Source organism: Neofelis nebulosa, chromosome 2 (assembly GCF_028018385.1).
Source record: "Neofelis nebulosa isolate mNeoNeb1 chromosome 2, mNeoNeb1.pri, whole genome shotgun sequence".
NCBI classification, from domain to species: Eukaryota; Metazoa; Chordata; class Mammalia; order Carnivora; family Felidae; genus Neofelis; species Neofelis nebulosa.
The window spans coordinates 201834542-201858429 of NC_080783.1; the positions used below are offsets into that span (position 1 = coordinate 201834542).

The window sequence follows — 23888 nt, forward strand, 5'->3', positions numbered from 1 at the left end:
CCGGGTTGGAAAAGTGTCAGGGGCTTGGAGACACCCCCAAAAAACAGGTACACACATACACACGTACAGCCAGGCATGCAGTGCTGAGCAGCTCCAGGCTGAGTACCAGATGAATTGAGGCTGAAAGAGACATAGAAGGCTTCATTCTGAGAGGGCAGGCATGTCCCTTCTCTCAGGGACCCTCAGTTGCAAGGGGACACACAGCCCTGCCTTCGGGGGGCCCCCATGCTGACAAGAGGTCAAGCTCTATAATGCCTACTCGAGAAGTGTGGCAAGGTATGTTGCATGAAGCACATCTTCACAGCCATGGGAGGACTCAGCCAAGGAGGCTTCCTGGGAGGAAGCACAGGGTGGGGGTACAGGGAGGACCTCAGCTGTATCTACAGAATCCCTGGAAGAAGGAGAAGCCAGCCAGTTCCACCTCACACACAGGCTGCAACCCAAGGGGCAGATTCAGATATCCCTCAGGGTGGGCCCAGAGCCCAAGGCAGAGACACCCCAGCTGCAGGCGCCCAGAAATGCCTCAGATCCACCACACAACCACACCTGGATAAACCGAGGAGGACCCCCGGCACGGGGCCCCCCCAGGCCCTCCCAGACAAAAAGGCTTAGGCTCTGCTGAGCCCCGGATACCGAAGCTGGGAAGGGGAGGCCAAAGGCCAAGTCTGCCCAGAATAGTATGGGCACCTGGTCTCCCCTGGCGGGGCTCCTTGGACACGGGAGAGGCAGTAAGGAGGCCCTTCTACACATTGCCCACTCCAGAGGTCTGGGGGGAGTCTGGAGACCCCCAACTTCTCCTCAGCCTGGGGAAAGGGTTCCCTGCCGCAGTTTCTTTGCTTTTGCTGTTTCTGAGTTGCTCTTGAAACTCACTCCCTTACCCAGGAAAACAAACAGATTTGGACTCAAATGGACCTGGGTTCAAATCCCAGTTCAACTCTTTACTATGTGACTTTGAGCAGATCAAATGTCCCCTTCAGTGAGGCCTTTTTTGGGAGCCCTTGTTTACAGAGTACATGTACTCCCTGTGGCCCCCTTTCCTACTTTATTTTTCTCTGCGGATTATTCACTCTCTGACATTGCCAAATCTTAAATTTGTCTCCTTATTACTATCTCCCCGAGCTGAAATTCAAGTTGTCCATAAGGACAGCAGTGAATGAATGAGAGCCTCTACTCTCAGAGCCTCAACTACCTCTTTCGTAAGATGGGAAGAGAGCCATCACCGAAAAGGCCATGGTGATGTGTGAAATGTTTGCACCAAAGCTTGGCATGGGGGAGGTGTTTGCTCAATGGGGGTCTTTTTCCGGGGACCTTCCAGGAAGGTGGGGAAGGAAAGACTCCACCTGACCTGACGGGACCTCCCTGCTTTGTATTTGCACTGGAGCTGGGTCTGCCCTCCACCAGCTCTGACCCAGCCCCTGTTGGCATGTCCACTCCCCTTGGAGTCCTGTGGCCACTATGGGGAAGGAGCCTTGAATACTTGGCGAGAGAGCTCTGGCCGGAGAAATGGAGAAAGACCTGAGTCCTAGCCTGGAGCAGCTGTGTGGGTTTGAGCAAGTGGTTGTTCTTCTCCAGGCCTCAGTCTCCCCATCTGTACGATGGAGGGGTGTGCTCCGAGGGTCCCATCTCTAGGCTTTGCCTACCTGTGAGGCCTGGGAGGCTGAGAAGCTTCAGTCAAGAGCTTCCGCTTTAGCCACACTCCCAAAAACCTGCTCCTGCCCTTGCCTGGTGAACATACTCTTTCTGGTTCCCAAACACCCACGCTCAGGGTCCTGCACACTTAGGTCGTCAAATGCACACAAGGGTACATGCGCACATTTACCATCACTCTCCTTTGGATAGGAGAGAAGCTCTTTCAGCTCCAGAATGACCGTATTCCATCCAACCTCCTCCCAAATGTGGCCTCTGGCCCCGAGAATGAACCCCAATACAAACCAGGCTCGGGAAGGAAGGAGATGAGAGGCTGTTGGCCAATAGAGCGCACAGATTGTGGAAATGGATGTTCCCTTGGGCCAGTCAGCAGCCCTCCCTCAGCCTCGGTTTTCTCATCTGTAAAATGGAGAAGGGATTACCTGTGCCATGGGATGCTTGTTTGGCGTAAATGTGGTAACATATGTAGTGTGCTGGCACCGTGCCTAGCACACAGTAAACACCCACAATTCGGAGCTGTTATTAAGGAAATGGACATGCTTTGAGCATCTACTTCATGCTAAAGCTCCAAACAAAAGCTAACCTGGGCATCCTCAACCCAGGACGGGTCTAGCACCCTGGTTCCTGTCCCCAGGATAAGATGGGGGTCCTTGCTTGGCAATGCCCTGGTCTGAGCAGAGGAGTGGGGCTCATCAGATCCTCTAAAGGGGTGGGGATGTCACCTGAGAGCCACACGCCGCTCTGGGTCTCCAGCTCCCCAGATCTCTCAGGCTCCCAGGCTTGGCCTAACCCTCCCATTCGGGGCTCACCCCACATCAGCCCCACTCCACCCTCTTCACACATACAGACAAACATTTATCACAAAATCATTCTTTATTGAGGGATGGGTCAGGGATGGCATTAGGGAAGCACTGGAGGCCATACCCCGGTTGGCAGAGGAATCAGGTGTTGGCTCACACCCTGCCTCCTCTAGGGCACCGCAGGGTGGGGCTTGGCCCCCAGGTCTTGGCTGTGGCGCTGGACGCCAGGCTGGAGTGGAGGTGGGGTCGCGCGGTCCGGTCCGGGCAGCCTGGCCGGGCTGCAGTTTCCCCCAAACGGCCACCAGAGGGCAGCCGGCCCCCAGCGCAGAGGAATTCTCGGTTGCTCAGGTGATGGCTTCTTAAAAAAATAAAAAACCAGAGGCTGGTGTGTTCTCCCAGCAAACCCGAGAGGGGCGGGCCTGGGGAGAAGGCTCTGGTTTCTATGATCTCTTTGATAAAAAATAAGCAAAAATAATAACAAAATACGTGGTTTCTCTTTCTCCCTTTTCCCCCTCTAGGAACTGAGGTCAGCAATGGGGGTCTGGGGACTGGGGATACCCTGGTATGGCCTGGATTTCAAGGTGTAGGTCTCTTGTTTTCCCCTTACCACCCATAAATAAATTCATAAATAAATAAGTAAATAAATAAGTTATAAATAGATACTCTTTTTGTATGTGCACATATATAGAGATACATTTCTTTCTCCTATCTAGGCAACTGAGTGACTAACCTCTCTGACTCTTTAGCTCAGAAACTCAAAAGTAAAGTGACATGATTAAGGTCAAGGGAGGGGGAAGATCAGGGACTTGGAGTGGCACTGTAAAACCCCCAGCAGCATCCTGGAACTCCAAGCCAGCTGGGCTGTGGGACATTTCTGGGTGGAACCCTGGCCACCTGAACATTCGAGAACCATGGAGCCAGCTGGGCCCTGTAGGGATCTGAACAGAATCCTGTGAAACACCCAATGTCCTAGAACTCCAGAACCAGCTGGGTCTTCGGGGTGTGGAGCTGGGAGGGGGTGGGGTGGGGGTGGGGGTGGGGGTTGGAACAAAGCCCTGGAGGACCTAACGTTCTGGAATTCTGTAGTGATCAGGGCTGAAGGGTCACCAAGATGTGACTAGACATCACTGGGGGAACGGGATCGGAAGGGGATCTTGGAAGAGGAACAACAGCAGCAGATGGCCCACAGCACCTTCTGCACGTCCTGGTTGCGGAAGGCGTAGATGATGGGGTTGATCATGGAGTTATAGGTCGCAGGGAGCAAGGTGAGATAGGTGTAGAGGGGTGGGGAATGGGCATCGCCCAGCAGGCAGTAGACAGTGAAGGGCAGCCAACAGGCAGCAAAGGCGCCAAGCACCACGGCCAGTGTGGCGATGCCTTTTCGGGTGGCCACGTAGTGGGAGGCGGGCAGCAGATGCCGCTGGAGGGCGATCTGCTGGGCATGGCGGCAGACGATGCGGCAGATCTGGGCATAGAGCTGCAACATGATGCCAAACACCATGAAGAAGGCAATGGCCAGGACCACCAGATGGTTCTTGGAGAGTGGATATACCACGCCACAGGTGGCCCGGGCATCCAGACAGTTCCAGGCCAGCACAGGCAGCAGCCCCAGACCCAGGGCGCCCCCCCACACTAGGGCCAGCATCACATAAGTCCGAGTCACCGTTGTCTCTGAATAGTAGGTGAGGGCATTGTACAGAGAAAGGTAGCGATCGACGGTGATGGCGAGTAGGCCGCCGACACTGGCGGTAAAGGCCATCGCCAGCTCGCCAACCAGCACCAGGCTCATCTCCGCCGAGCCAATGCAGAACACAGCAGCAAAGTGCAGGACCAGGCCCAGGCCTGCCAGCAGGTCGGCCACGGCCAGGCTGCCCACCAGCAGGAACATGGGGGCGCGGAAGGTGGGAGTGCCCGCAATGATGGCCACCACCAGCGCGTTCTCACAGGACACCAGGGTGCCTGAGATGCACAGCACCACATCCCAGGCCTTGGGTGAGGGTAGCGGTGTGCCTGGGCCTGTGGGCCCCTCTGCTGAGCCCACGCTGCTCACATTCACGTTTCCTGAGCCAGCAGAGAGCCAGGCCAGGGGGCTGCCTGCACCCCACATCATGGTACCTGTAGGAGAAAGGCCCTGTGAGAAGTTGGCTGGACCGGATGCTGGGTGAAGGGGTCTGGAGGGGATGAGGTTCCACTCAGGATACATTGTAAGAGTATCTCAGAATACCTGGCTGGGTCCCAGTGCCTTGTCCCCCAGTCATGCCCCAGGGCTCCTTCCAGAATACCTTTGTCTCCCCCACATACACACCCCCAGGCCAGCAGGTCTCCAGCAGACCCCAGGCCTGGGTCTTTTCACTCTCCCTTCCAAACCCCTGGGTCCTGAGGCCTCTTTCTCCCACGTGTGCGACCAGAGAAGAACCAGATGAAGGACTACCATTAGTGGATGGGGGCCCACAGGATCCAGAAGATGCGAGGTAGGCCCAGGACCGGGGAAGGGAAACATCTCTAGACTGAGGGGAGCTCTACTTCCTCCGGATCAGGATGACGCTCAGTTTCTGAGGCTCACCAGACCCCTCACGATTCTCTGGACTGCCAGTCCCAGGCTCCGCCCCCAGGGAATGCGCCGTGAAGCTCCTGCCAGCCCCCACTCTCCACTCCTGGGGTATCACCACCTAGGAACTCAGCCCCACCTCCGACATACACCGGCCCAGACTTCTGTCCCCGCCAGACCTCTATTTCTTCCTGAATCTCAGGATCTTTGGAACAGACACCCTCTGCTGGAGGCCTGGATCCCTGAGTCAGATCCCTCCTTCTGCCCGGACACCTGGATCTTGGACCTGACTCCACATCCTGTCCGTAAGTCTGGATCCCTAAGTCAGACACCTCCTCCTGCTCGGACGCCTGGGTGCCTGCCCCAGATGCCTCCTGCCGGTCCCACCGGCCCAATCTCATAGGACCATCAGTCCCTTCAAGGGCCTCGGGGCCTTGGAGGAGTGCGCACCCCGCGCGGGGTCACCCAGCTGACGGCTCTCAGCACCCGGACACTGGGTCCCCGCCTGCTACCCCAGATTCTGGGCTCCGGGTCTCGACCTCCGACCTCGGCCAGCCGCTGGGAGCCTGTCCGCGGACCCAGTGCCCCAGCATCCTGCGTGCCCTTCCGGACGCCTGGTGCCCGCGCGGGGCCCCCTACTCACCTCTCGGGACTCGGCGTGGCCGGGCCGCGGGGAAGCTCTGCTCGGGTCCGGGCGGCGCAGGGTGTGCGCGGACCCGGAGAAGCCCCCGCGGCCGCGGGAGAAGCGGCGTGAGTCACCCCGCCCCGACCCGCCCCCGGCCACCGGTTCGGTGACGTAAGTGGCCCGGCCGGCCAATGGGTGCGTCGCGCTGGGGCGCAGCGCGCGTCGCGCGGCATAGTAATGAGGCCTCGCACCGCCCGCTCCCCCATTCATAAAAAGCGACCGTGGCCGCGGCCCCGCCCCCCTCCCCAATCGGCCCGCGCTGTCCTTGACGCGGCGCCCTCTGCGGGCCGGGGTTTCGGGGGGCGCTGGTGGGAGAGCCTCGGAGCAGTCGCAGGGAGGCTGCGGGGAATATGTAGGAAGAGCAGAAAGGAGCCCCGGAAAGGCTGTGGGGTGATGGGACCCCTCAGGTGCTAGAGACGGACGGGATTCGGGTGACGGAGACCGAGGGATGAGGCTGAATGGGCGTCCTCGGCGAGGATGACGGGGGTTGCCAAGATGATGGGGCCCTGAGGTGATGGTGACAGCAGCGCGAGGGAGCAGGGAAGTGGGTGGTGGTGACAGTATGAGCATGGTGACAGGATCTTGGGGATGGTGGCCATGGGGCCACGGTGCCATAGAAAGGGAAGCCCCCAGGGCAACCAGAGCAGGGTCAGGTGACTGACAGGATGGGGCTCAGGGATCCCAGGGTGTCAGAGGCGGTGGTGAGGGAAATGTCCAGATGATAGGACTTGGGGTCACCATGACCCTGTCACAAGTGTTGAGGTACTGAGGTGACAAAACAACGAGAAGAGGGTTGTAAGGTCCTGGAATGAAGATACCAGGTGACTGTGGTGAATGAGCCCCAGGGTGAGAAGGACAGGGTACGCGGTCTAGGCGGACAGTGACCAGGCAAGTGAGTTGCTGTCAGGGCAGGTCCTCGTGATGCTGGGGCTGGGATAAGGAGTTGGGTGACGTCACTCATGTCAGTCCAATAGCGCCCTCCCAGCACGGGAGAGGTGGGCCTGGCAAGATTTCAAACCCTGAATTATTTATTCAGGGATCTGGAAAGCCAGCAGGGGTGGGGGGTGGGGGGCACTTCCCCGAAGCAGCAGGAGAGGGGGAGCCGGGAAGAACTTGGAAGCAGAAAACCTGGCAGCTCAGTCCCCTGAGCAGGCCCCTCTTGACCTCCCACCTTAGGCATCCTGGCAGAGTGGGGGGGGTATGGAGAAGGGGCTCCGTCTTCCCCGTCCCTGCCTGTCCTTTGTCCCAGGGACATACACTCCCCCCAGCTGACTTTGCCAGATGTGCCAGATGTGCCCAGGGGGAGAGGAACTGGCCGCTTCTCCTTCCTCTGTCTCTAGCTTTGGTCCTCAGTGCAACCATCCGGGCGTGTCGGGTGGGGGTGGAGGGCAGGGATCAGGTTAGGGGTTAAGGAATCGAGAGGGGCTCAGATCCCAGGCCCCACCGGGGCCTGTTGTTCTTCCCTCAACACGACACCCCTGTAGTTGTTGGGGGAGGGGGTGACAGGCCAGTGGCAGGGTAGAGGGAAGAGGAGACGGTAGGAGCTGGGGAAGATGAGGTGGTTCAGGTTGGGTGTGGCGAGTTGGGGGTGGAGATGGTCAAATCCCAATTCCTCCATTTCCTGTGTGACTTTGGGTGAGCTTCCTAGGCCCGTTGTGTCTGTTTTGTCGTCTGTGAGATGGGGATAATGTTAGTGTCTACCTCAGGATTGTTGGGAGGGCCTGGTGCCATATCAGCACTGGCTGTGTGGGCTGCCAATTGTATACCTGGCAGGAGGAGGACGCCTGGGAGGCACAGATGTGCAGGTAATAATTGAGGTTCTAGGGGTAGATGATACCACGCAGGGGAGGGAGCGGAGAGTGAGGAAAAAAGCCCCAGGGAACATGGCCGCTGAGGGCACAGGCTGTGGATGAGTGTGTCCTTGCCAATTTCCTCCCTCTCCCTAGAACCTCTTCACTTCCTTCAGGACTTTGCCTTCAAGTCACTTCTTCTGAAGCAGGCTTCCCTGACATCTGTCCTCGATTACCCCTCCCCCCATCACTCTCTCCCCCACTTTCCTTGATTTCTTATTTTTCAGAGCACTAACCACTCCTTACATTATCTGTTTATGCACGTAGCTTCTTTTTTACTACGGGTCAGCCCCACCAGAATTTAAGCTTCATAAAGGTAGAGACTTTGTTCTGTTCTGGGCTGAGAACAGAACGTGGCTATATAGTAGGCGTTCAACAAACACTTGTTGATTGGATGGTTAAAGTAAAAAGCAGCATCTAGAGAGAGAGGAGAATAATGATAGGCACACTGTCAAGAGAGTGGGGTCGCCATAGAGAGAGAATACAGGGCCATCAGTCCCCCAGACCTCAGGTATCTGCTCTCTCCCCCGTCAGAGCTGGGTCCCAACAACCACCCAGCTGGTCTCAGGGATGCGTAAAGGTGGCTGGGAGGTAGGCAGGAAAGAGTGGCATGAGGGACTGTCTTCTGTCATTCTCAGTAGCAGTTATGGTTCTTTATTAAAATTTTTTTTCATAAACATTAAAAAAAGATGGGGCGGCTGGGTATCTCAGTCAGTTATGCTTCCAACTCTTGATTTTGATTCAGGTCATGATCTCATGGGTTCATGAGACGGAGCTTTGGGCTCTGCGCTGACATCGCAGAGCCTGCTTGGGATTCTCTCTCTCCCTCTTTCTCTCTGCTCCTCCCTGCTCACGTGAACGCATTCTCTCTCTCTCTCTCTCTCTCTCTCTCTCTCTCTCTCTCTCTCTCTCAATAAGTAGAGGTGCCTAGGTGGCTCAGTCGGTTAAGCATCCAACTCTTGATTTCGGCTCAGGTCATAATCTCACGTTTTGTGGGTTCGAGCCCCACCCACATCAGGCTGTGCACTGACAGTGTGGGACCTGCCTCAGATTCTCTGTCTCCCCTCCCTCCCTGCCCCTCCCCAACTTGTGCATGCACTCTCTCAAGATAAACATTTAAAAAAAAAAACAAAAAAAAATGTTCATAGCTTATTAATCCTCTCATGAAAAGTTTGCACAATCACCACAGATAGTCATGGCAGAATCTTTTTTTTTTTTAATTTTTTTAACGTTTTATTTATTTTGAGACAGAGAGAGACAGAGCATGAACGGGGGAGGGGCAGAGAGAGAGGGAGACACAGAATCAGAAGCAGGTTCCAGGCTCCGAGCCATCAGCCCAGAGCCCAACGTGGGGCTCGAACTCACGGACCGCGAGATCGTGACCTGAGCTGAAGTTGGACGCTTAACCGACTGAGTCACCCAGGCGCCCCTGGCAGAATCTTTACTACTTCTGTTTGTCTACACCAACATTGGCCTGTGTGGAGACCTGACTTTCTTCATTCTGTTCTCCTGTGCCATTTGCTGTTTTCTTGAGGTCTTTTTCTTCTCATGCGGCCCATGTTCTGCAAGGCTCTCTTTGGGTTCATTTTTCTTTGCATAATCCAAGGAATTGTAAATCAGGCCCAAGCCAGTTGTGCCACCACCAAAGTGGGTTCTGACTCAAAATATAAAGATGACAGCTGGTGTGGTCTTGTACATTTTGGCTAGTTTTTCTCAAAGTTCTGTCTTAGGTACTGTTGCCTTCTCAGGGCAAAGAACATCAGTGACCATGCTTCCACTGAAGTAGTTGGTTGCTTAGAACGCCCTCATCCATAGAGTTACAGTGTCGTTCAAGATGGAAGTTGGTCCTCAGGCAGTCAGGAAAGAGAAGAGGGCAATGATATTTCTAGTCATGAGAAACCCGAAGAGACTCAAGCAAAGTTATGGATTTTCACATGGGCACTCTCTCCACGCTCCAAACTGCCCTATATCAATGGGACGATGGAGGCCAACACTGCCAACTGGGTCTCTCTTCTCTAAAGGGCTACTGTGCGGCCCCTCCTCTTCTTTCCTCCTTATGCCCTCTGCCATACCTCCTTGCTTCCTTCCCACCGCTGATACCCTGTCCGGTCCTTTCCAGCTACCAGGTGCCAGACTAGATCGAAGGGCTTACAACAACCCTGCATCCCCATTTCATAGTTGAAGTCTAAAGAAGCTGAAGGACTTGCCCCAAATCACAGAGTAGATGGCAGAGCTGGGATCTGAAGCCAGTGTATGTGTAGCCAAATCCGCTGTGCCTTCCATTCTATCCTAAACATCACCGTCTCCCCTGAAGCAGCGGGGAGTGAAATTTAACCAGGGCTGACAATACCTGCAGTTCCCCAGGTGACCACCAGATGGCCGTGAGCACTCGCCTCCAGGTAAGACTTCTTCCTTCACCATTCTCCAATCAGGGGAATCCCATGGGCCTAGGCTCTCATTGGCGGTCGGTGTGTGTCGGAGGCACAGATAATATTCACACAAGCTCCGTGTCCAAGCCCCAAGAATCTGGGCATCATCAGCGCACACATTCTTAGCACAGACCCATTTGTTCATTCAGCCAGTATTCACTGAAAATTCCCTGGGCTTCGAGTGGGTGCTATGGACAGAGAGATGATCTGGCCACATCCCTGCATTTTATTTCTCTCTCTGTAAAAAAAAAAAAAAAAAAAAAAAAAAATAATTTGTAAGTAAACTCCATGCCACACATGGGGCTCAAACTCACAACACTGAGATCAACACATCCTCTACCACCTGAGCCAAACCGGCACCCCCACATCCCTGCATTTTCAACATGCAATAAATAGTTATTGAGCATTGTGCTATTTTCCAGGCATGGTTCTAGGCCCCAGGGGATGCAGCAATGAACAAAAATCCTTGGCTTCTTCACAGAGCTTCCATTCTGATGGGGGAAAGATGCACAGTCTATAAGTAGACACTTAACATGATATTAACTAGGGGGGTCCTTGAGGGTCTCACAGACCAGAAGGACAGGCTAACATGTACACAGTCACAATACGATACAATATGGTTACTTAATAAACACCTACTTTGTTGGGATGAGCACTGGCTGATGTATGGAAACCAATTTGACAATAAATTTCATATTAAAGAAAAAAAAGAACCCCCCCCCCCCAAATAAACACCTACTTAGCCCTTAAGTGTATAGGAAGTTAACTACAGAAGAAGATAAACACGGTTTCTCCCTTCATAGGAATTATAGCCTAGGAAACAAAAGAGTAATTCGTTATACATATGATACATATTCTGAAGGAAAAAAGAAGTAGCATGGAGAATAACCAGGGGCCCTCTTTGAAGCAGGGAGGTCATGGAACAAGTCATTGAAGAGAGAAGAGAAGAGTTTCAAGGAGAAGGCACACCAATACGAAGTCTCTGAAGAGGGAAAGAGCTGATGTGGCTGAGACAGAGAGAGGGGATGGAGACGAGATCTTTGTTTCGATTCAGGAGCTTCCCTGAGTGGGGAAGAGAAAGAGGGCAGTTTCAGAGACCTGAGGCATACTCAGGTGGAGGTTCCCATGAAGCAGATGGACCCACTGGATCCTGGGCTTACATCCTGGCCCCCCTCTTTACAACTATGTGCCCCTGAGCAGGTGATTTTGTTCTAGTTTACTTGCTTATTTTTAGTAATCGCTACACCCATCGTGGGGCTTGAACTCACGACCCCAAGATCAAGAGCCGCGTGCTCTTCTGCCTGAGCCAGCCAGGTGCCCCTGATTTTACCTCCAAAGCCCACAGATTGGGGATAACAAAACCCATGCCTAGAGGGCAGTTGTGGACATTAGATGAGAAGCTGCAGGTAAAAGCTCTTAGTGGAATGTATATTCTGCTAATAGTAAGAGGTCAAAAGTGTGAAGTATGTATTAGTTACAGGTGGCAGCTGGGGAGGGGGCTGGGGATGACGCTATGAGACCTGATGGCTTTCAGATGGGAACTGATGGCAGAGGAATGGCCAAAATGGCCCCAGGAGAGGTGGACTAGGGCTCAGGAAGGAACCGGGCCACCGGGGAAGAAGAGGGGGAAAGAGGGAAAGGAGGAGCAGCAGAGAAGGGGCAGGAGAGTGGACGTGAAAGAGGAGGGGGGAAAGAGAGAGAGGAGGTGCCCTCCGAGGAACCTGAGAAGTAGCCGTAGAGGGGGAAGAACCAGAAGAGGCCGGTGCCAGGGCAGGAGTTGAGGCTGAAGGGGAGGCTGTGTAAAGTCCCAACTGTCCTACTAATAATGAGACCAGGGGCGCCTGGGTGGCTCAGTCGGTTAAGCGTCCGACTTCAGCTCAGGTCACGATCTTGCGGTCCGTGGGTTCGAGCCCCGCATCGGGCTCTGTGCTGACAGCTCAGAGCCTGGAGCCTGTTTCCGATTCTGTGTCTCCCTCTCTCTGACCCTCCCTCGTTCATGCTCTGTCTCTCTCTGTCTCAAAAATAAATAAACGTTAAAAAAAATTAAAAAAAAATAATAATGAGACTAGAGAGTGTGGTGGGTTGGAGGCAGACGTGGGAGGCTGAGGGGCAGAAGAGAGTACGACGCAAGGGGTGAAGCAAGGCGAGCAGCCAGAGCCTAGGGGCCAGCTGAAGCCAGTCCCCCAGTCGTGGAGCCTGGTTGGTGGGGTTCGCTCGACAAGGCCCGGCCTGCGAGGAAGTAACCTCGCGTGGAATCCAGATTTTGCCACTGTGACCTCCGCCTACCCACTCACCTTTTCTGAGCCTTAGTTTCCTCACCTGTGAAGTAGGGATAATAACTCTCCACCGAGCAGAGTTTTCGTGAAGCCGTTGGTGGGGGCTCCCAAAACCAGGTGTGAGGCTAGCGTTGGATCCCGCCCCCTTTTGTCCGAGCCCCGCCCCAGATCGCCCAAGCGAGTCCCACCAGGCCACACCCATCAACCACGCCCCTACCTGGCCCCGCCCCCGACGACCTGGCCCCACCCCGGCCTTGCCGCTGGCTCCGCCCCCAGAATGACCACGCCCACCTGGCCACGCCCAGGTTGCCTGGGTCTCGCTCCCCACACCCCAGCGGAGCCGAGTCCGGGAGGGACGCATCACACCAGCTCTCCGCCGACCCCCAGCCCCCGCCCCGCCCATGGCCGCGCCGGGACCCCGCGCCTTACGGGCCGCGCTCTGTGGCGGCTGCTGCTGCCTCCTCCTGTGTGCCCAGCTCGCTGTGGCTGGTAACGCGGACCAGGATCTGGTTGAGGGCCCAGCCCGGGCTGGGGCAGGGGGAGCGTGCCCTTCATCCAGTCGCCTCTTCTGGAGCAGTCTGGCCTGGGGGTGGGGGGCAGGAGGGGACTTTCCAGACGAGTTCGGGGCTCTAGGGGTAGTCGAAGGGGGTTCTAGCCCTGTGTGGAGCTAGGAGTATGTAACAGGCTCCAGGGGTTGGGGGATTAGGGGCTTCAGGTGTGTCTGGGGGCAGCAGTTCTACATGGATCAGGGAACCCCAGGTGTATGCAAAGGAAGGGGACTCTGGATGAATGTGGGGGAGGTTGTGGGTGTGTGTAGCCATGTGTTTGTGGAAACTCCAGGTGTGTAGTGGGGCTTAGCGGATCCAGGTGAGTGTAGGTGTGTAAACGGGGGAGAGCCACGGTAGTGGGGAAGCGGCTGCAGCTCAGTTTCAAGGAGTTGCTCCCACTCCCAGGTAAAGGAGCTCGAGGCTTTGGGCGGGGAGCCCTGCTCCGCATGAACATCTGGCCAGCTGTCCCGGGGGCCTGCAAACAGTTCAAGCTCTGTGAGCATTGTGTGGAGGGGCACAAAGCACACAACCTCTCTGGCTGCGTGTGGGAGCAGTGTCAGCCAGAGGAGCCAGGTATGGAGTTGGGCCCTCCCCAAGTCAAGTGCCCCCAGTTCTGCACCTCAGAGCCTTGGCCGCTCTCCCCAGATCCCCCCCTTACACCTTCTCCCACCAGGACACTGTGTGGCCCGAGCTGAGGTGGTCAAGGAAGGTTGCTCTGTCTACAACCGCTCAGAGTCGTGTCCAGGTAAGAGGACTCCCACTGGCCTAAGTTGGAGAGAGGGGACTACGGTGTCCCCAAGCTAGAGCCTGCCCTTCAGGAAGGAATCGGCCTCTTTCCAGGGTCTCCAGTGACTCCAGGCTCTGGGGACTTAGGAGTCCTGAAAAGGGACTATATCGTCTGTATCTGGGAGCAGACTGCCCACGAAGTGGGGTCCACTTGCGTTTCTGCCTTTAGCTCACTGAGAAATCCCTTCCCCTTTCTGGCCTGTTTTCCCATCTGAAAATTGGCACAGCCAGAGGGTCCAGGACAGATGCGTAGAGGGGATGGAGGAGTTATCTTGCCTAATTTAAAACACAGGACTTCAGAATCAGAAGTTCCGAAGGGAATGGGGAGGGAGGGCTTGTTGGAGGGGGTGGCATCAGAGATAACCCTTAAAGGTAGAGATGGAGAGAGGCCACTTCTGGTGGAAGAGCTGTGTGAACTAAGGCTTGAAAGTATGTCAGGTGGACCTGGACCCGGACCAGGGAGCCTGATCTGAGTCAGAAGTCCGGCCGTTCGCCTGGGCTGGGGTCTTGGTGGGGGTCAGAGAATGGGAGGGCTGGCTTCGTATGGATTCCCTTGTCTTTCCAGCTGCCCACCACCACCCCACCTATGAACCAAAGACAGTCACAACAGGTAGGTGCTACCTGGGGGAATGGTAGCGGTGGGAGGACTAGAGTTGCCAGCAAAGACAGAGCCGGGCTCAGGCACTACATGCTCTGTGACCTCAGCCCTGTGACTTCTGCTGAGAAGAAGTTTCCACATCTGTAAAATGGGTTGGGTAATCCCTCACAGAGTTGCTGCGAGAATCTTATGAGCAGGTGTACGGCGCCTAGTTCAATGTCTGACACATAGAAACAATCGGGAAATGATGGTGGCCGTCCCTTCTCCCCAACACCAGCAGTTCTGGGAGCTCGGGCTGACTCTCAGAACCTGCCCTTGGTGCTGAAGGCTGTGTGGCTCAGGTTGCCAACGAGATGTAGCGCAGTGACTACCTGCCCACTGCAGCCCCCAGGTCCAGAGAGGGTCACAAAGCAGGTTCCTGGCAGAGCGGAAGCAAGAACTCTGCCCCTTGGTTCCCACTGCCCCTCAGGGCCTGGAGGTCACCAGACTTGGTAGGGATGGCTGCAGAGGCTTTTGGTTAATTAAAGCCAGAAACTTGATCTTGGAGGCTGAATTATTGATGGCCCAGCTCCCTCCAGCTGAGCCCCAGATCGGTCTTGGGCAGCTCATTTCTTCCCTCTCCTCCTCCCCCCACTGTCCTTCTCTGGGGCTCCCTGAGCTGTAGCTGGGACCCCCTTTGCCCTTCCTATTCTCAGGCCCCCTTATACACAAGTTATACCCTCCAGGAGGAGGACCCAGCTCCTAGTTGGGCCCCTCTGCAGTGCCCCAGAATGATCTTCTGCCACCAGTCCTGCCCTGCCCTGGCACCTGGCCTGGGGGCTGAAATCGAATCCGTGGTGGGAGTTGATGGCTGACATGGCACAGCTTGGAGCCACCCAGACAGCCTGGCAACCGTGGGCCCTAAGACGGGACAGGGGAAAGGGTCAGGGGATGCTGTGAGACTGGCTCTGTCTTAACTGTGAGGTGACTGGACAGATCTCACCCTCAGAACCCAGCTTCTCCTTCTGATACACATCGTCCAGTCTCCATGGACCCACTTGGTAGGGTGTGGGCCTCCCCTTCTTCCTTCTCTAAGGGCCCGGATGTTGGGTGACTCCAGGGTCCGAGGACTTAGGAGTCCTGAAAAGGGACTATATCATCTGCATCTGGGCTTTGAACCCTGAGACCCGAGGCCAAAAGAAACTCTCAGCTGAAGGGCTCTAGACGCTTAACTTCTGGGTCTATCCTCACCCTGCCTGGCCAGCGTGGGATAGGGGGGCTGGAAGGGAGCTCATTGCTATCAGGACCATGTGATCCTGAGGCCCAGAGAGGACGTGAAAGACATCAAGCCACAGAGCAACTGGGAGCAGAGCCAGGGCTGGAGCCAAGGCCTCACCCTCCCCTGCCCCAGGCACTGCCCCTCCCAGCAGGCGCTTCCCAACTGCCCACAGGATTGGGCTGAACTTCTGAGCCTGCTGTTCAAGGCTCCCATTTGGAGGACTGGGGCCTCCAGGTGACCTGTGCTGGTTATTGGGGTAGGGCTAGGATCCCGGTCCACAGTGGCCTGCTATGACCTGCACCCTGCAGGGAGCCCCCCAGTCCCTGAAGCCCACGGCCCTGGCTTTGATGGGGCCAGCTTCATTGGGGGCGTCGTGCTCGTGCTGAGCCTGCAGGCAGCGGCCTTCTTCGTCTTGCGCTTCCTCAAGGCCAAGGACAGCACCTACCAGACACTGTGAGTACCTGGCCTGCCAGTAGGGTCTCAGCTCACTTCCCCCACCTGACTCTTGCCCTTTAGGTCCCCTTTAAGCGCCAGTGCACTGTCTTCTCAATGCGGCAGCACTAAGGGCAGGGCAGTGTGTTCCCCACATCATCACCCATGTGAGCCACGCTTCTCAACATGTGGGGTTCTCTCTGCCCCTTGCTGGCTGGGGCCAGGACTCAGCCTGGACCCTGTGTCTGAGAGCCCGACTGAGCCCATCTGTCTTTGTCCCTCATGCTGCCAGCAGAGAGGAGAACCAGTAGGTGACGTAGCCCAGGCAAGCCTTCGTTCTGCAGCTCTGGGGCCGCAGGCAGGAGCCTGGGATGTGTGTGCAGTTTGGGTTTCCTCTAAGAAGGGGGGCTGCTCTGAGGCCCCCGTGTGCCGTGCGTGTGTGTGTGGTGGGGTGGGTTGCTGCAGCCTCCATTCAAGTGTGCTCTTCCAGCCACTGCCTGCTTCCTGGGGGTGGGGGTCCTCAGCCCGGCTGAGGCAGGGCCACTGCCCTGAGTGCCCTCTCTGTCTGGCCTCTGCAGAATCTGACCCCCTTCAGGCCTGGATTCCACACTGAGGGGAAGGAGGACGAAGAGGCTGCCCTCTCGGCCCCCTTGTAGGTGCCGGGGTGGGAAAAACTTTGGCCACCGATTTCTGGCCCCTGTGGGCATTAAGCAGCCTCAGTGCCTGGCAGCTGACATCCCCTCCTGTCCCGGGCCTGGTACCTGCAGCTGAGAGCATCCTTCAACCACCTCGCGTCTTATCCATTATCCCTGTGGGCCCCCTGCCTGGCACGGGGTCTGTGCCTGCTTCTTCCCACCCACCTGGCACTGCCCCCAAATAAAGGAATTCTTTCCAGCACTGTGCTTCACATCCTGTGTCTTGGGCTGTGTGGATTTGTTGGGGTTGGGGTACAGCTGTTGTCCTCTCCTTAATGAGAATTCAACCTTGGACTGTTACTGCCGCCTTTTAAAACATTTTCGGGGGTGCCTGGGTGGCTCAGGCAGTTGAGCGTGTGACTTCAACTCAGGTCATGATCTCACTGCTCGTGAGTTCAAGCCCTGCACCGGGCTCTGTGCTGACAGCTCAGAGCCTGGAGCCTGCTTCGGATTCTGTGTCTCCGTCTCTCTCTATCCCTCCCCTGCTCATGCTCTGTCTCTCTCGGTCTCAAAAATAAACATTAAAAAAAATTTTTTTTTAATATTTTCATTTGTTATACGTGTTTAGCCCTCTTCCCCCGCCCTTTATAGATGAGTCTGTGGAAACTCAGAAAGGTAGATACACTTGCTCAAGATCATGCAGTAGGACAGGGGAGAGCTGGGATTTGAATCCAGGTTTTTCTGACTCCAGAATAAGCAGAAGTTCAGAATTCCCCCACAGAGGCATCTTCAGGCTCTCTCGGCTCCTAAAGTTAGGTCTCTGCCCCAATGCCAAGGTGGAGATGCCCCTAGGACTCGACAGCCATTTCTGTACTCGTGGCCTTCCTCACTCAGGCCCTCTTGGAAAGCCCCTGCCCTCCCATGCCCACCTCCTCTGCTTCTCTCCCACCCCACTTCACCCCACCCCTGCCCAGAAGTCTTCCCTGACTGATAACATCTCCCACTGCCGGGGCACTTGCTGGAAACAGGGCATGTGGCTAAGAGTCTGACGGTGTTATCTGATTTCATCCCATGATTGTCCCAGGAAGTGGAGTGGAGAGGCCATAGAGGGTGATGGTGGCGAGGTCAGCGGGTGGAGCCTGACTGCTCTGTGTGAACTGGAGGAAGTTATTTCCCAGCCCTGGCCGTGCTTCCCCATCTGTAAAGTGGGGTGACAGCAGTGTCTGTCTCCGTGGGCTCTGGGGAAGATTCAGAGCGGACGCACAAGCTCAATCCGCATTCCAGACGCCATCACCCCACAGCGTTCGCGCCACTTCCTGCCCCTGGGCCCAGCCTCCCTGCACTCCAGCTGGAAGGGCACTGAGGGACCCTGGGGCCCGCAGCAGTTCCGGCTCCTCCTCGGCCTCACAGCTCACCTGCCCACTCGTGCCACCATCGACATGCCTAACAGTCACCTCCTCGCCCCTCCCCTTCCACACTTCCACCAAAGCCCCCCGTCTCCGACATCAGCCTCCCCTTCGAGCGCCCCTTTCTCAACACTCAGATCTACTCCTTGCTCCCAGCCTGTCTGGCTTTCTCTCTTCTCCAAGGCTTTATACACGAAGTTTCTCCTGCCTGGATCGCCATCCCTTGGCTTCTCCACCCAGCACTTAGTGCTGGCAGGGATAATGCCCATCCTTTCCAGAGCTGAGGGAGGAAATGCCCCCACCTCCTTCTGATTTTACCATCAGTTAAGGAAATTTCTTTCGGATGTTTGCTTTTTCCAAAGTAGTAAATGCCTGTAAGGAACAAAAGGACGATACAGATTTTTAAAAAAAATTTTTTTTTCCCAACGTTTTTTATTTATTTTTGGGACAGAGAGAGACAGACAGAACATGAACGGGGGAGGGGCAGAGAGAGGGAGACACAGAATCGGAAACAGGCTCCAGGCTCCGAGCCATCAGCCCAGAGCCCGACGCGGGGCTCGAACCCACAGACCGCGAGATCGTGACCTGGCTGAAGTCGGACGCTTAACCGACTGCGCCACCCAGGCGCCCCCAGATTTTTTTTTTATAGAAAGAGTGAGAAACCCTTTCCCCCTGGTCCCACTCCCCAGAAATAATTATGCTTAACAGCACATTTCAGGGGTAACCTGGGTGGCTCAGTCGGTCAAGCGTCCAGCTCTCGATTTTGGCTCAGGTCATGGTCTCATGGTTCCTGAGTTTGAACCCTGAGTTGGGCTCCCTGCTGATAACGCGGAGCCTTCTTGGGATTCTCTCTCTCTCTCTCTCTCTCTCTCTCTCTGCCCCTCCCCCACTCATCCTCTCTCTCTCTCTCTCTCTCTCTCTCTCTCTCTCTCTCTCTCTCTCAAAATAAATAAAATAAACTTAAAATTTTAAATTATAAATAGCACATGATAAATACGCTTGTCTGCAAATCTTGGCCCACCTGTGGAAGAATGTGGGGAAGAGAGATCCCTTGAATTGGAATTTCAGGATCTCAGAGTCCATCTCATGGACCCATCCTGTCTGGCAAGCTTGGCCCCCACCTTCTGACACTCACTTTGTACCCCAGCCCTCCCTGCCCCCACAAGCACTGAGAAGAGAGGGCTTGAGAAGGCTTTCAGGGAAGGTTTGATGAATGGATGAGTGAGTGAAAGAATGGATGAGTGAACGAACAAGCAAATGAGGCTTCTCTCTGCTTTCCTGTCACCTGAGGTCCCTCTCCAGCTCAGTCGTCAGTCCTCACATCTGGACTGTGGCTACTGCCCCCTCACTGGCCTCCTAGCCTCCAGACCTGCCCTGCACAGTCTGCCCACTCAATGGTCTGCCTATATTAGTAATTACTTCCTAAGCCCTGCCAGGGGCTCCCCAACAGACTTGAGAGTGGGTATGAAGTCCCTTTGTCAAGAGTGCCTCTCTCCCTGGCGGGGCGCTTGGGCAAGATCTCTGTGGGCGCAGGCAGACAAGTGTCAGTGCACAAGCCACGCCCTGCCTCTGGGCCTCATTTTCTCCTTGTTTGTTCATTCCTTTAACCAATATTTATTGAGCACCTGCTTTGTGCCAAGCGTGTAACCCGAGGCCAATAATGACTATGAGCCAGGCTGTGTAAGGACCAGAGGCAACGCACAAACAGCACCCAGCAGGACTTGTGGAGTGCAGGTTCTCCCACCAGCTTGGCCCCCTTATAAACTGGTATCCTCTGGGGCACCAGCAAGATGGGCCTACTGTGGACCCCACTCTCCCTTTTGCTCTTCTTGCTTGGGAAGCCTGCCAGGACCACCCCAACTGTCCAGGTAGCAGCCTAAGATGCTCTCCCCACCCACCCGCCCTCACTCCTTCCCTGGGGGTCCTTCTCCCGCCCAACCTCACGGAGCTGCAAGGAGCTCTGGACTGTAAATGTATGCAAATTGATGCAAATGGTGCGGCTCTGGAGGCAAGGGTCCTGACAGCTAGAATCTGGGAGATGGAAAGAGAACCGCAGAGGGGCCTGGAAGAGATATACCCGTTCCCCCATGCCCACCCTGTGGCCACCCGGCCCTGCTTCTTCCTGCAGACCCCAGGGGACTGGAAGCCAGCAAAGTGGTCCTCCTGCCCAGTTGTCCTGGAGCCCCAGGAAGTCCCAGAGAGAAAGGAGCTGCAGGCCCTCAAGGTGAGAGATGCCAGGGAGAAGGCAGGGACCCGGGGTGAACTGGGCAGGCTGGGGATCAGCGGTTACTGGTTACTGTCTGTGCTGAGAGGCCATGACCAAGAGGCAAGGAACCTAACGTGTGCCAGGCCGTGGGCTGGATGCCTAGCACCCCAAGTTTGACTCTGTGAGGTAGCTGGTTCTATCCCCAGTTTGCTGAGCGGGGTGTGAGGCTCAGAGATGATAAACTGTGTGCCCATGATCACAGAGCCAGGAAGGACTGCAGCTGGGATCTGACTTCAGCCTCCAAGTCACTCATTGCCTTTTGGCCCTGGGCATGGGGTGGGACTTAAGGCACCTTGGTCTCTGGGATTTCAGGGCAACCTGGACCACCTGGCAAGATGGGCCCCAAGGGTGAGCCTGGTGGAGTGTGTGGGACCATGGACTTCCTCTGCTTTCTTTGTTTCTAGAGAGGGGTGTCTCTGCTTAGCCATGGTTCAGCAATCCACTATGATCGCCCCCCGGGGGGCAGGGGGAGGTAGAAGGCTGGGAGAGGAGGGGAAGATTAGGAAGGGGCCTGGGCACTCTCCCTTGGGTTTGAGGGCCCTCCCTTGGGAGTACTCAGACCTCAGATCCAACACTCTGTCTTTCCCTGGGGAAAGACTCCCTGTGTAGAGTCCCTCTTCAGGAGCCATCGAGAGGGTTCCTGGGGTCCCACACTTGGCCTGTTCCATTGCCTGCAGGGTGAGGGTTGGGAGATACTGTGGCAACACATCTCAGCCCATCTCTCCTTCCCCAGGCCCCAGAAACTGCCAGGAGCTGCGGAGCCGGGGTGCCACGTTGAGCGGCTGGTACCGTCTATGCCTACTCGAGGGCAGAGCCCTCCCAGTTTTTTGTGACATGGACACCAACGAGGGCGGCTGGCTGGTGAGTGCCAGGGAGACTCCGGGGCTCAGAGGCCAGGCCCAGTGGGCACTTCTTCCTCTTGGACCCTAGGGGGAGCCAGAGCCCTCTGGAGCTAAAGCATTCCTTCAGTCCTTCCCGGACCAATGCTTACTGAGCTCCCAGAGGGCCTGAGGAAGTCTGAGAAGGCTCCTCAAAGGAATTGCCATTTGAAAGGGCCTTGAAGGCTGTATAGAAGTTCTCTATGTAGATGCGGAACTGAAGGGCATTCCAAGTAGAAGGAAAGACAAACACACAGGGAGGCAGGAGAACACAAGACGGTTTGAGGAGACCATGTGAATGAGCTGGGAGCAGATAAGAGGCCAGCTAATGTCTACAGGTGTGGGTCAAGGACGGATTAAGGGCCTCTGCAAAGGCCAGTTCATGGAGGGCATTGAATAACTGACTGAGGAGCACCGGAGGCAACAGGCAGCCATGAAAGTGTTGTAAACAGGGGAGGGACCCGGTCAGACTTACGTTTTAGGGAAAAGACTCAGGCTGCACCATGGAAGGTGCATGGCAGTGGGGGATAGGATGGAGGCAGGGACACAGGTCAGGAGGAATTCAGGGGCCCCGGGCCACAGTGGAAGGGGAGGTGCTTAGACTGAAGGATATTGAGGAGGGAAACTGCAGGGCCTAAGGACAGCTTAGCCTGCAGTGGGGACCGAGGGACATCAGGGTAAGGCCAGGACTCAAGCTTGGACCTCTGGAGGTGACCTCTCTGCTCTAATATCTCGATTCCCATAGTAAGTTAAGGAGGTTATTTTGACCTGACTTGATCAAATTTGATCCCAGCACGACTGACCGTCCTCTAAGGACAGGGAGGATGTTCCCAATCATTTCAGTCTCCCTGGGACTTGTCAGGCTTTGGCAAGAGGTTGAGTGTCAGTAGAAGTTAGTAAGGGAATGTGGAGTTCATCACTATTCACAGGCAAAGATTGGGGCGTCAGGCTGGCTGAGTCGGTGGAGCGTGCAGCTCTTGATCTTGGGGTCGTGAGTTTGAACCCACGTTGGGTGTAGAGATTAACCTAAAAAAAATAAAAATCTTTAGAAAATAAAAACAAAAGTCACTTGGACTTACACGTTACTAACAAGCCCCCAATCCAAAGAGGGGGCAGGTGTCCGCCCTCCCCTCACAGTGCACCCACTCTCCGCTGCCACAGACCCCCACCCCCACCCCTGGCTTCTCCTCATGACCTGCTGGGCCTGGAGTAATGGCCGCTGAGCTGGCCTTCTCTGCCTCCTTAGGTGTTCCAGAGGCGACAGGATGGGTCCGTGGATTTCTTCCGCTCTTGGTCCGCCTACAAAGCAGGTTTTGGGAGCCAGGAGTCTGAATTCTGACTGGGGAATGAGAATTTGCACCAGCTCACTGTTCAGGGTAAATTCCCAGCAGGTCCCAGGGAGTTTGGGGGGCATTTCTCTGGCACTCTGAATCCTCACCCTGGATCTGAGGATTCCTCCACCCATGCCTCCTTCTTCCCTCCAGGTACCTGGGAGCTGCGGGTGGAGTTGGAGGACTTCACTGGCAACCACACCTTTGCCCGCTATGAGTCTTTCCGCCTCCTCTGGGAGGCAGATCACTGCCAGCTGGTGCTGGGCAAGTTCTCGGAGGGCACTGCAGGTGAGTGAACCCGACGTGGGGCCCAGAGCAGGGAAAGAAGGTGAGGGAGGCTGGATCCACTCCCAGTGTGACCACGGCCTCCATCACTGACCCAGGGCAATTTCTTCCCCTCTGCGAGCCTTGGTTTCCTCATCTGAGAAATGGCACCCATGAGACAGAATGGTGCAGGCAGGAGTGAAGAAATTGGGCTCTGGAGGCCAACAGTCCTGAGTCTGAATCCAGCCCTTTCATTTACTAACAGCGTGACCTTGGGCAAGCTCCTTGCCTGTCAGTTTCCTCCCCTGTCAGTTTCCTCCCCTGTAAAATGGGCGAAGAGGCAGGGAGGGAGGATGTGGGAGCCATCTGAGGCCCTGCTGAGCATCTGCCCTATCTGCTTCAGAAGAGGAAGCAGAAAGTTTGGTTTTTTGGGTTTTTGTGTTTTTTTTTTTCTTCAGAGAAACAGTGACTATTGAGGAGAGACTTCAAAGAGGGAAGTGGTTGTGGGGACGTGCCTCAGGATCCCCCTTGCCCGGGCATTGAGAAGTCCCTCCCAGCTCCCCCAGGCAGAGCTGTTCAGGCTGCTGATGGGAGCTGAGGATTCTGGGAGGGAGACAAGGCAGAGGGAGGCGCAAGTGGCCTTGGAGCCGCAGTCCCGAGTTCAAGTCCCAGTACCACCGTGACTAGCCGAGTGACCTTGGGAGAACACTCTGGCTCCTTGGTACTGCTGTTTCCTCCTGGGGCCTGATAACGTCCACCTCACGGTGGCTCTGAGGCTCCTGTGAGATCATCTCTTCAAGGGTGCCAGGCATGGTGCCCGGCTCCAAGGTGCCTCCATCCCCTGTCAGGAGACTCCCGGAGCCTCCACAACGGGAAGCCCTTTACCACCTACGATGCTGACCACGATACGAGCAAGAGCAACTGTGCCGTGACTGTCCACGGTGCCTGGTGGTACAGATCCTGCTACCGGTCCAATCTCAACAGGCGTTACGCAACGTCTGAGGCCGCCGCTCACAAGTATGGCATCGACTGGGCCTCAGGCCGGGGCGTGGGCCACCCTTACCGCAAGGTTCACATGATGCTTCGCTAGGACACCGTGGCAGCCAGCACCCTTATCTATCCTGTACAGCTTCCGGACCGAGGGCTACACTCCCCATTGCCAAACGCCTCTGCTCCCCTGTCCACGTTTAAAAATAAAATCACTTTAACCCTTTCCAGGCTTGCAGGACTCTTCTAGTGACTGGGAAAAAC

General features: G+C 55.8%; 3 protein-coding genes and 1 long non-coding RNA gene across 5 annotated transcripts; 2 read left to right on the forward strand and 2 right to left on the reverse strand.

The window, feature by feature from the left end:
* Window positions 1-2501: 2501 nt before the first annotated feature.
* On the reverse strand, window positions 2502-5746 carry GPR3 (G protein-coupled receptor 3). Its single transcript, XM_058718458.1, has 2 exons — window positions 5639-5746; window positions 2502-4562 (listed from the first exon to the last, which is right to left on the reverse strand). Exon 2 carries the CDS (start codon window positions 4555-4557, stop codon window positions 3565-3567), a length of 993 nt encoding a protein of 330 aa, XP_058574441.1. The 5' UTR covers window positions 4558-4562; window positions 5639-5746; the 3' UTR covers window positions 2502-3564.
* A 3214-nt stretch (window positions 5747-8960) lies between these two features.
* LOC131505184 (uncharacterized) lies at window positions 8961-10086 on the reverse strand. Its single transcript, XR_009258296.1, has 2 exons — window positions 9881-10086; window positions 8961-9377 (listed from the first exon to the last, which is right to left on the reverse strand). It is a non-coding gene; the product is annotated as an uncharacterized LOC131505184 (long non-coding RNA).
* Window positions 10087-12555: 2469 nt separating this feature from the next.
* CD164L2 (CD164 molecule like 2) lies at window positions 12556-16764 on the forward strand. Of its 2 annotated transcripts, XM_058718459.1 has the most exons (6): window positions 12556-12724; window positions 13189-13356; window positions 13457-13528; window positions 14135-14179; window positions 15734-15878; window positions 16436-16764. In XM_058718459.1, exons 1-6 carry the CDS (start codon window positions 12637-12639, stop codon window positions 16440-16442), a joined length of 525 nt encoding a protein of 174 aa, XP_058574442.1. In that variant the 5' UTR covers window positions 12556-12636; the 3' UTR covers window positions 16443-16764. The 2 variants fall into 2 exon arrangements, with proteins under 2 accessions (XP_058574442.1, XP_058574443.1); XM_058718460.1 differs by lacking the exon at window positions 16436-16764 and having other exon boundaries at window positions 15734-15882.
* A 2924-nt stretch (window positions 16765-19688) lies between these two features.
* FCN3 (ficolin 3) lies at window positions 19689-23850 on the forward strand. Its single transcript, XM_058693998.1, is given in 7 exon segments — window positions 19689-19766; window positions 19927-20122; window positions 20477-20526; window positions 20879-21025; window positions 22289-22418; window positions 22527-22661; window positions 23486-23850. Coding segments are annotated over 7 exon segments (978 nt in total). The 3' UTR covers window positions 23728-23850.
* Window positions 23851-23888: the final 38 nt, after the last annotated feature.